This window comes from Equus asinus, chromosome 12 (genome assembly GCF_041296235.1).
Source record: "Equus asinus isolate D_3611 breed Donkey chromosome 12, EquAss-T2T_v2, whole genome shotgun sequence".
Classification (NCBI taxonomy): Eukaryota; Metazoa; Chordata; class Mammalia; order Perissodactyla; family Equidae; genus Equus; species Equus asinus.
The window spans coordinates 37,891,115-37,903,749 of NC_091801.1; the positions used below are offsets into that span (position 1 = coordinate 37,891,115).

At 37.5% G+C, this 12,635-nt stretch overlaps 1 protein-coding gene across 3 annotated transcripts in view; it reads left to right on the plus strand.

Moving 5' to 3' along the window:
* Window positions 1-12,635, plus strand: part of NECAB1 (N-terminal EF-hand calcium binding protein 1) — a 171,525-nt gene that overhangs the window by 59,979 nt on the left and 98,911 nt on the right. For all 3 annotated transcript variants that reach the window (XM_014853407.3, XM_044744097.2, XM_070481329.1), the window contains exon 4: window positions 12,479-12,504. In XM_014853407.3, coding sequence (XP_014708893.2) covers window positions 12,479-12,504 — 26 coding nt within the window. The remainder of the gene's footprint in view (window positions 1-12,478; window positions 12,505-12,635) is intronic.

Consider the following 12,635-nt stretch of genomic DNA (forward strand, 5'->3'; position numbering starts at 1 on the left):
AAGAAGAGAACTTGACAGTGTTTAGAAACTTTTATAGCAATTTGACATTGGTAGGCATCCAAGCACGTGATCTAGTAATTCATTTTTATGTTTTTTTAGAAAACTATCATTCTGGCAGAAACTGGAAATTTAGAAATCTCATCCTTCCCCACAGAGAGTTTGAGAAGCACTGCTCTGGAAAATGTTTATGAGGCTCCTGAAAGAGTTCCAAGTGGAGAAGGAGCTAGATAAGAAACCACTCTCAGGTGGAGAGAGGGAGGGAAGAGGAGGGAGGGGAGAGGAGTGCTTAAAACCACTCAGCAATAGACATAGCTGAGCAGAGTAGAGCGAAAGACCCAGATTTTATGTCCTGTGTGAAGGGAAGACTAATTTGTCCCTTGGTAGAAAAGAAGTGCTCTCAGTGGTTATGAACTCTCAGCATTTTTTCAGCCATGTGTGTGACAGAAACCCAACTCAAACTAGCTTTTAAGCAAAGAAAAAAACAAAGAGAGAGAATTTGCTGAGTCACCTAACTGGAGACTCTTGGTGTAAAGCTTGTCACAGGGATTCTAGGAACTGGGGCCATCATTCTTATTTATCCATTCATGCTGTCCCACTCCTCACTCTACCCCCCTCACCCTCTCTCCCGTGGTGTCTCTCTCTCGGGATTGTCCCACTCTTTTCTACCAAAGATGGGATTCTGCCATGTGGTGGGAGAGGGGGAGTGGCTGTAGACAGAGCAAGGCTTATATCATCTTATCTTAGCACTCCAGAGGTAAGAGAGAGCCCTTCTCTTAGAGACTATATAAAACCCCAAGGAAGCACTCTGAATAGCCCCACTGATGCAGTGTGCACAATTTGGGGCAATTCATCACAGCCAAGGGGAGGGGAGAGTACTTTCATGCACATGCCTGTGGCCCCATGGATTAGTTGAGGTAGGATGGAAATGGGGTACTGTGATCAACAGCCCTACCAGAAACCCACAGTTGTGGGCAAGTTCCCCCAAAGATAGAGGGATGATGCAGAACAAGCAAGAGATGTCCACTGCATTATAGAAACTAACCTTTTCATGTTGAAACTAAGAGGTATGAGAAGAAGCAGGAGGTGGAAGAGATAAGAATGAAAACAATCAGAAAAAACTAATAGAAGAGCCCCCCAGCAGATAGATACTTGAAGCTCTGATGGGGGGTGGGGGCAGGTATTGAGCAACAGTGAAAAGCGATGAGACAAAATGGAAAAGGGAAGTGGAGGGGTGGAGAGTCGTATATTTTATTGTCCTCTCAGGACATCAGCCGTGGGACAGCTTTTTAGTTCTGGAAGACAGTAGATGTCAGTCAGCCAATTAGAGCTCAAAATCCTCTAACAGTTAAGAGTATAATGTTAAGCCATAGCAACTGCTTGTCAGTTATTTTATGCTTCAGCAGTTCTCCAGTACAGTATGATGAAAACAGTGTCTGGCAATTTTTTATTGTTTTCCCAGCCCTCTCTCCAGTATTATTTTATTGATACAACTCTAAAGTCAGAGTGGTTTTTTTTCTAAATATGAAATACCATTATGGGGGCCGGCTCCGTGGCTGAGTGGTTAAGTTTGCAAGCTCCGCTGCGGCGGCCCAGGCTTCGGATCCTGGGCGCGGACATGGCATCGCTCGTCAGGCCACGTTGAGGCGGCGTCTCGCATCCCACAACTAGAAGGACCTGCAACTAAGATATACAACTATGTACCGAGGGGGCTTTGGGAAATAAAGCAGAAAAAGAAAAAAAGATTGGCAACAGTTGTTAGCCCAGGTGCCAGTCCTTAAAACAAAAAAAAGGAAGACTGGTAACAGTTGTTAGCCCAGGTGCCAATCTTTAAAAAAAAAAAAAAAAAGAAATACCATTACGAAAGAATCTCTGTAAAAGATAGATCCATTGTACTGGCCCAATGCACAATTTTTATATCTGACATAAGATTCAAGAGTGAGAAGACAGAACTAGAGCTAAAAGGAGTAAGTGTTAGTATCAATGACTGGTAATTGAAGCTCTACAGACAGTAAGCTCTGAGGGAAACAAGGCAGAGGGACCTTAACATGGCTCAGGTAGGTGTTGTTCGTGGCTTAAGAGAGCAAGATCACATATGCTATTTTCATTTGGAGACTGACCTTTTGTATAAGCAGTTTCTGTCCCCTACTGAATGAAACTTGGAGCTCTGAAGAGCCAAACAGGGAAGTAGGTAGCAGAGGATATTTTGTGTATAATTATTGAGCTTGTGCTATTAACGTGGAATATATAGAATTATAATAAATTTAAGCTACCACTTAGGGTGCAGCAGGCATTCTTTGCAGATTACGTTTCATTTCTGAGAAATATTTTATTGAGAGATGGTATTAGAGGTAGAGTGTTGAGAGATAGAGGCTGTTTCCTAAAATCACGTTGGCAACTTTTTAAAGATATTCCTGAGCCACATCTTAAATTTCTGAAGTATAATCTCTAAGGGTTGTACCTAGAAATCTGCATTTTTAAAAATTCCCCAGTTGGTTCAGATGCTCAGCCAGATTTAGAAACCACTAAACTAGAAAACAGACATGGGTGTGAACCAATTAGATTTCTGCATTTTTGTTTTTAATTTTAGGCTTGGACAAAGAAATATGCCTCCCCCTCTTCAAGACTACACCTGTACTTCGGATCCCTTCTTCCTGTCTCTGCTTGGTGTCTCTCCCTGTTACTTCCTATTTCCTCTAAGCCTCTTGGTTCCCACCCATAAATATAACTTTCTCCCTTCATTTGAGCTCATCTATGAGGTCCTTAGTCCTGTGTCTCCTTAGTCCTGCCTTATCTCTTGCTTTCATGCCATCTCTCTCCAAAGAGTCATGATTATGTTCTCCCTGCATTTCCTAGACTCTCAGTTTTAGGGAAGGACTGAAACTATTGTTTTAGAAGTTGCCAGAGCCGCTAAATAAATGTGAATTGCAGTGGTTCTTCTTCATTCCTCGTTGTGTCTTTTCTTCAGTACAGTGAACTCTTGGACCTCTCTTCTCCTTGACTTCTGAGACAGTGGGCTCACCTGGTTATCTTCTGCCCATCCTATTAATGCTCTTTCCCAGTCCTTCTTCCTTCACTGCAGTCTTTTTTTTTTTTTAATCACCATAGCTTATTTCTTTCCAATCTTATTGAGATATAATTGACATATAGCATTGTATTAGTCCAAGGGGTACAACATATATTGTGAAATGATCACCACAATAAGTTTAGTTAACATCGCTTACCTCACATAATTACCAACTTTTTTCCTTGTGATGAGAACTTTTAAGATATACTCTCTTAGCAACTTTCAGATACACAATACAGCATTGTTAACTCTGGTCACCATGCTGTACATTGCATTCCCAGAACTTGTCCTTTTTTTTTTGCTGAGGAAGATTTTCCCTGGGCTAACATCTGCTGCCAATCTTCCTCATTTTTTTCTTTTTGTCTGTGAGCTGCTACCACAGCATGGCCACTGACAGACGAGTTGTGTTGGTCCGTTCCTGAAAACCAAACCCAGGACACCAAACACTAGGCCATTGGGGCTGGCCCACCAGAACTTATTTATCTTTTAACTGAAAGTTTGTACCTTTTGACCAACTTCACCTATTTCCCACACTCCCTACCCCTATGTCTGACAACCAACACTCTGTTCTCTGTATCTATGAGTTCAACTTTTAGATCCCACATATGAGTGAGATCATACAGTATTTGTCTTTCTCTGTCTGACTTATTTCATCCAGCATATTGCCCTCAAGGTTTATTTATGTTGTCATAAATGGCAAGATTTCATTATTTTTTATGGCCAAATAATATTCCATTTTATATATACCACATTTTTTTTTCCATTCGTCCATCGATGGACACTTAGCTTGTTTCTGTATTTTGATAATTGTAAAGAATGGCAACAACTAACATGGTGTAAATATCTTTTTTTCATTTTTAAAAATTGGCACTTGAGCTAACATCTGTTGCCAATCTTCTTCTTTTAAATTTTTTTCTTCTTCTTCCCAAAGCCCCCCAGTATATAGTTGTATATTCTAGTTGTAGGTCCTTCTACTTCTGCTGTGTGGGACACCGCCTCAGCATGGCCTGATGAGCAGTGCTAGGTCTGCACCCCGGATCCAAACTGGCAAAACCCTAGGCCACCAAAGCAGACCACACGAACCTAACCAGTCGTCCATGGGGCCAGCCCTGCAAATATCTTTTTGAGTTAGTGTTTTTGTTTTCTTCAGACAAATACCCAGAAGTGAAATTACTGGGTCATATGGTAGTTCTAGTACTAGTTTTTTGAGGAACCACCATGCTGTTTTCCATAGTGACTGCACCAATTTACATTCCCATCAACAGTGCACAGGGTTCCCTTTTCTCCATATCCTTGCCAACACTTGGTATTTTTTATCTTTTTGATAGTAGCCATTCTAACAGATATGAGGCGATATCTCATTGTTGTTTTGATTTGCATTTCCCTAATGATTAGTGATATTGAGCACCTTTTCACACACCCTTGGTCTTCTTTTGAAAATATTTATTGAGGTCTTCTGCCTATTTTTCAACTGGATTGTTTGGTTTTGGGCTGTTGAGTTGTATGAGTCCTTCATATATTTTGGATACTAACCTCTTATCAGATAGATGGTTTGCAAATATTTTCTCCCATTCAGGAGGTTGCCTTTTCATTTTGTTGGTGGTTTCCTTTGCTATTCAGAAGCTTTTTAGTTTGTAGTCTAGTTTTTTATTTTTGCTTTTGTTGACTTTTTGGTGTCAAATCCAAAAAATCGTTGCCAAAACCAATGTCAAGGAGCTTACCCTCTATGTTTTATTCTAGGAGTTTTATGGTTTCGGGTCTTAAGTTTAAATCTTTAATCCACTTTGAGCTGATTTTTGTGTATGGTGTGAAATAGGGGCCCAGTTTTATTCTTTTACATGTGGCTGTCCAGTTTTCCCAGCACCATTTATTGAAGAGACTGTCCTTTCTCCACTGTATATTCTTGGCTACTTTGACGTAAATTAATTGACCGTATATTGTGAGTTTATTTCTAGGCTCTCTCTTGATCTACATGTCTGTATTTATGCCAGTACCATACTGTTTTGACTTTATAGCTTTGTAATACAATTTGAAATCGGGGGGTGTAATGCCTCCATGTTTGTTCTTCTTTCTCAGGAGTGTTTTGGCTATTCAGAGCCTTTTGTGGTTCCATAGAAATTTTAGGATTGTTTTTTCTATTTCTGAAAAATGCCATTGAAATTTTGATAGAGATTGCGTTAAACCTGTAGATTGCTTTGAGTAGTATGGACACTTTAACAACAATAATACTTCCAATCCATGAGACAGAATATCTTTCCATTTATTTGTATCTTTTTAAATTTCTTTCATCAGTGTCTTATAGATTTTAGTATAGAGATATTTCACCTCCTTGGATAATATATATTCCCAGGTATTTTGTTCTTTTTGATACATGGTAAATGGGATTTCTTTCTCACTGCGGTTGTAAATGATGGCAGTCTCTAAGATTCAATTCAAAAAGTGTCAGTCAGTTCCCTGCCTTATGTCAGTGACTCTCTTCAATGTTTGTTATACAGTAAGTGGAATAAAGTGCCTGCCCTTGTGTAACTTAGAGTTCAATGGAGGAAGAGAAAATTGGAGAAATCATTATCCTTACCTTTGGTAGGTGTGATGACATGGTTCTTTGGCTTAAGAGTCCAAATGAAGGTTCTTCCATGGCTTCTATGGTTCTTACTTTATATATTTTATACACTATGCAGTTGAACTATTCCTGTCATTTTTGGGTATCCCCGTGTGCTGGTGACTCCAAATATCTATTATCAAGTCCAAGATTCCTATTGTAGTGGTTAAGAGCAGTCTTAAGTCAGACATACCTGGGTTTGAATCCTGGCTCTGCTGCTCATTAAATGTGTGACCTCAGACAAGTTGCTTAACCTAGCCTAAGGCCTAGTCCCCTTCTTGTACAATGGGGGTCATGATATGTAAATCATAGGGTTGTAGGAAGTAAGTGAAATACAGTAGGTAAAGTTCTCAACACTGTACCTGGCGTATGCCAAGTACTCCTTGCATGTTGCTGCTATTTAACTATGAATACTTATTTTTTTAATTTTTAAAAATTTTCCCCATATTTGACTCTCTAGGGCACCATAAGCTTTCATTTTGGAATTCCCAAACTTCAGTTTATCTGGTGCAACTTACTAAGTCCCAAGTTTTGAACTAGCTGTTCATTCACTAAGTGATCAAGGGATACTGAAATGACACAGAAACAAAAAGCTGGTGTTATTTTGTGTGTATAACTGTTTTGAACCTCACTTAACATATAGTGACATGCACATATTAACTTCCTAGGGCTGCTGTGACAAAGTGTCACAAACTGGGTAGCTTAAAACAATAGGAATTTATTCTCCTAGTTCTGGAAGCTAGAAGTCCAACATCAAGGTCTTGGCAGGGCTGTGGTCCTTCTGAAGTCTCCAGGGGGGCATCCTTCCTTGCTTCTTCCAGCTTCTGGTGGTTACCAGCAATCCTTGGGGCTCCTTGGTTTATGGCAGCATAACTGTAGTCTCTGCCTGCATCTTCAATGGCCTTCTTCTCTCTGTGACTGTGTCTCTGAATCCAAGTCTCCCTTTCCTTATAAAGATGTCAGTAACTGGATTAGGGTCAATCCTAACCTAGTGTGACCTCTTCTTAACTTGATTACGTCTGCAAGGATCCTATTAAATAATACGATCATATTCACGGGTATTGCCTTTAGGACTGGAGCAAATCTTGGGGGACGCAAATCAACGATGCACATAGAAAATGTTTAATAGGTCTTTCATAAGTAAATGATTACCTTTTAGCTTGAGAAAAACAGGATGATGTGTTTTCCAATTCCATTTTGTCTCTCACGTGAGACGTTGTGTTTATATGTGAAAATAGTCTGACCTTAGTTGGCCCCGCTATTAGCGAGGTTCAGGCTCTTGCTTGTGGGACCTCCTGTAAGCTCCTCCTATAGAGGACACCAGCTGTAGCGTCTGTGATGATCACTATACACTCTATAGTCCACACTTCAAACCAAATGCTTGCCAAATGCTGCCTGATACAAGACTCTATAGCCCTCACCTCTATATACTTGGGACCATTTAGTCTGTGGTTACAGGCCCTAACCCACTCTGTGTTCTAGGAACAATTATGGCCTTCAGCAGAAAGGATTTACAGAGCTCTTATCAGTGTTCATTCAGTGTGCTGGGCCTCAACATCATGTCACACTATGTTGATAATCTGGCCTTACTCATTGTCTTGCTTCTGGCAACTGACTGTTTTGATTCTAAGAATGAATCTAAAAAGAAAAACTGGTAACTCTGTGAGGTGATAGATGTGTTAATTAACTTGATTGTAGTAATCATTTCACAATATATCCGTATTAAATCATCACGTTGTATGTCTTTTAAAAAATCACATTGTACAACTTAAATATATATAATTCTTATTTGTTGATCATACCTCAATATTGGAAAAAGTTTTTTTTAAATGTAAAGGAAAAAAGACCATCTCCATTTCTATTCTGGTTTTGATTTTCTTGGCTCATCGCACAGTCCAAGTCCCTATTCAATTACCCATGTAGTATTCCTGTTCTTCTACCAGCAGGGACCTGTATTCACGCTAGACCCTAGTGTTCAGCTGTCGGCTCAGGACTCTGGTGACTAAAATCACCTGCCCCTGCCTGCTGAGATAACTGGATACAATTTGTTCCTGAAATCCTTTTGGCCATTGTTATGTCACTACAGTCCTCTAGCTTGAATTCTCCCATCTCAGCTTGGTTTATATCAGCAGCATTTGATCTATCACAGGGCCACATCCAATTCTAGGTCACAGTCTTTCCCACAATCTGCCTTATCCCTCTGCAGTTTACCAGACCCTTGTATGACCAATTGCAAATACAGTTCATGGAGTTAAATACTGTTCCAACATATTTGCAGGATCAAGTACTTTATCATTCTTTTAATCTCCCAGTACTGCTTCTGTTGATTTTCTTTAGTGCTATTTTGTTTAGTGTGTCAGAACTAGCTTAACACGTTTGCACTGATGATAATGGAAAGATATTCTGCTCAGATTATCCTTAGTGAATTGGGAGATCATAATATTTCTTTGTAAAGCCAAGAATGCAATGATGGCTAAGCATATTTGTTACTTAGCCAGTCTGCTAGTCTGGCAGTAAGCCAACATGAGTATCACTACACTTCCATCAGAGAGTAAGCATGTTGCTCATTGAGTCACAGTCTCCTTGCCTCAAATACTGTCTAGAAGTAAATATCTTTGTAAGCCAAAATTAACTCCTTTGGGTTATTAAGGAGGTTAGCAGTGTTTAGTGAACTGTTTTGCCAACTGAAAAAGAAAATCATTTTGCACTGGTAATGTTTAGACTGGTCAGTGATGAACAGGAAGCTCAGTAACATGTGAGCTAGGACTCAGAATTTAAAGATTCCTGCTAAGATCCACGGTGTATGGAAACTTTAATTTTGAAGATGAGGAAGCTAAAAAGTCTTGAATAGAATCAAGAGAAGCAAAGGAAGAGTTTAGAATGGTGGTTTTTCAGTAATATAGTCACCATCCTTTGTTCTTATTTATAAGTTGAAAACAGTAAAGGTAGCTAAATCTGTAGAAAAATACTTTAAAGAGATAGCTAATATTCAGGTGAATATTATTTCACCTGAATTTAAAATTGTTTTGAGGTATAACCCGAGAACTGAGAGCTGGCATATAAAAAGGTGAATTAGAAAGATTCTGAATTTCCAAGTAGAAATCAGTCTGTGTCCCAAATATTTTCTCTTTTCCTGAACAGTAAACATACTTCTTAGGATAGTAGTTTAGTTCATCAGAACTTAGAGTGCCCAACACAGAAGAGTCAAAACAACTTTAACTGCCCCTAAGAGTTGTAAATGAATGGTGTTTAACTGTGTATGGTGTGTCATTGTTCTACTAGGAATGTCAGAATGGTGCTTTTTGCACAATTGAGTGGTGGGTCCAAACTGACATATCTAATGCAAATTGTACCGAGTAGACTCGTAATAAGTTAAATAATATGAACAGAATAACTATGAACCTTTTTATGCTTAACATCTCTTACTTTTCCTGATTTCTTCTGGTTTTAATCCCAGAATTTATTTTTCCCATTATGAATGAAACCTTCTAATGATGAAAGAAAACAAAGATTTGGAAAATTATATACCCACCCAAAGTCCTAGCATCCAGAAACAATGTGGCGCACTCTTGACATTGTTGCTCACTTTCTCTCAAGCCCTTAATGTACACATTTTTTATCATTCTATATATACTATTTAAAGCTGGTTTAATATTTTTACACAACTGTTAAACATAAGCATTTTCCAAGCTATTGATAACTCTTCAGATACATTTTAATGATTGTATAATGATACACAATTTACTTATTCATCTCATGAACATTTAGTTTGTTTCCATTTTTTTCCACATTTGTCAATCAGGTTGCAACGAACGTCCTTGTTCTTTACCTCTCCTTGGTGTCTAGCTGAGAACCCATTCTGGTTCTGTTTCAATGAGAAGATGTTCACGTTGTAACTAGTATTCATTCTTTCCATTTAGATTTTTAAAAAAATATATGGCATAGCTAAAAGATTATAGGGATTCTTGCTATAAACATGAAAAGAAACAGGAAAATATCACATGTTATCAGATATACTTGAGGTTTGTCTATGGCTTAATATTCCTTTAAAATCCCATGTTATCACAGGATGAAAATATATCTCAGTAAGAAATCAATTCCACTAGAATTCACCCACGTAAGCCTGCTGTGAAAAGAACTGGTGTTACTACCTACCACAAGCAACATAGCACAGAAGCAGCTCAATAAGGGAGCGTTGAGGTGACAACGCTGTAGCACTTTACAAAAGTGGTCTTTTATTAAGGAACAGGTAGAGCTAATGTCATGCACATTACTCTCAATACTATGTTTTCTGATATATTCCATGTAATTTAATTTTCAGTATTGGATTGGGGCTGTTTTTTCCTTTTAAATTAAAAATAAATCTCATTATGAACCTGCGAACCATTCTGAGGAAAAGAAATACAAAAATAAAGTGAACTTTAATGTTTTCAAGTCTGAAGTTCTGTGAAAACACAAAGGTTGGGAAATGACATGTCTTAATGACCAAACTGTTGGAAATGATACTACTAAATATTTCTACGCTATCTAATTCTGAATCCAAAAACTTTCCAAGTTTTGTGGTTTTACCTCAAAATCCTTCACATCTATCTATTCATCTTTTTCCCCTCTTCCCATCCCTGCCTATCATTCCTAGAACTCCTGATTCTTCTTGATCAAGCCCCCATTAACTAATGCTTTTTAGCTTGAAATCCTGATATAACTATAGATTTATTTATAAATAATTATATGTATGCACCATTGTATTAATATTTATACATTACAAAATTGCACAAAAAAGTGAAAAAAATGTAAGCTTAATAATAAATACAAATAAAATTTCAAGTATTTCTTCTTGCCCCCAGTGGATGGTCTTGCACATCCCTTGAGTTGTATGCCCCGTTCTGGGAACAACTGGCTCAGACTGTAGTAATAACTTCCAAACTGATCTCTTGGACTCCTTTTCACCCTCTTTCTGTCTAATCTTAACCCATCCGTCAGTGACCTTCTTAAAGTGTAAATCTGATCATGTCACTTGTCTTCTTTAAATTCTTCTGTGATTCCAAATTGACAGAAAGATAAAGTAGAAACTTCTTAAATTATCACATGAGGCTTTTCATTGTTTAATTCCTTTCTTGATTAATGACTTATGTTGCAGCCAAAGAACTACTCAGTTTTCTGAATTGTTTAGAAATTTCATGACTTACTCCTCACATTCTTAATTTTTATTGCGAGTAGTGTTTCTTCTAACTGGAATGTTCGTCCTTTGTCTGCCATTTCTACTCATATTTAACCTTTGAGATTTAGCCCCCTAAATTTTATCCTCTATGATGTAGTCCCTAATACCTTTTGCCAGTTAACCACTTCCCCCGTATCAGCTATTTTATTGCTTCTAGTTATTTATTTACTGTAGGAGTCTACCTCTAAACTGAGATACTAGACACAAGTGATCTGTGATAGTCATCTCAGTTTCTGTTGCAGCCTGATGTATCTATGGCAGTTAGAACAGTGCCTGGCACACAGCAATGATGTTTGTGGGATGAATGAATGAACAGAAATTCACACCAAAACTACTGCAGAAAACTTTACATATTGTGTCTGATGGCAAATACTACTTTACAAAAAGATTTACTTAAGTATGGAGATATTATTTATCCAAGATCAAATATTCAATGTCTTCAGATAAAATCCTGAGTTTAAAATTACATAACAAAACTAGTGATGGAGCTGGTAAAAAGACCCAATGTTTGGATGTTTACACCAGTGTCTCTCTTGTCCAACAACCCTGACTGATACTTAAAGGAGAACTGGATTGTGAAGTTTATTTACATTGAGCTTTGACATGTTACAGGTGTATAAAGTCAAAGAGTTTCAGTTAATTGATGTTTGAAGTTGATTTTTAGTAGTCTTCATCATCTTTAAGAGGTTTACTTCAATTCCAATTTCATTTAAACTTTTAAAAACCAGGAATGGCTGTTGAATTTTATTAAATTTCCATTTAGTTTTGTTACTATGATGGTTTTTCTCCTTGTAGTTATGATTAATAGATTATATTGATTTATTGCTTGATTTTGGACCATTTTTACATTCCTGTACCATATCTTCCTCGGTCAAGGCATTATTCTTATGGTAATGTATTACATCTGCTAACATTTCATCTGGAGGTTTTGCATTTATCTTCATAAGAGTAATGAGTGGCTATAGTATACATGTAAATATTGAGCCACATAACTCTTTGTTATGTGCTAGAAACCATTTGAAATAAGCATTGAATCAAACTTACCTCAAAGATTGATTTAGATTTGGAGGTTTTAGCAGTTCTACCATATCAGGAATCATGATAGCTAACATTTATTAAAGTGCTTACTTTTTGGTAGTTAGTCCTTTAGCTGCTTTATGTGTATTAACTCATTTAAATACTGTGGCATCCCTATGAAACAGAAATTATTATTATCCTCATCTTGGGGCTGAGAAATTGAGACACAGAGACATGAAGTACCCAGGGTACTTAGGGTCACATAGATGGTAAATGGTAGAGTCAGGATTTGAACTCAGACATTCTGCCTCTGGAGCCTACATTCTTCACCATCATGCAATATTCCCCCAGCATGATACTGGGGGACACACAAATCCCAGGGATTATTTGTTCAAAGACAGAATCTGACATAATCATTGTTAATAACTTAATGACTATTTAAACAATGTAGAATTTATAAGAGAAATACCATAACTACACATCATCTGTTAACATAATATAGATTGGTGGAATAACTGTATTTAACTATTTAAAAACTTAAATATTACCAAAGTAATACTTTTTCTTTTTATCTTTTCAGCAATCTTGACACAGAAGAACTCTGTGGTAAGTTTCTTTAAGACCAGTTAAATTCGTTACTTACTTTAGAATGAAAAAGAACACTGTCTTATATATTTCCACATACCCTGAATTAATGTCATAGATTAGGAGTTCTGAAATAAAATAAAAGATAATCA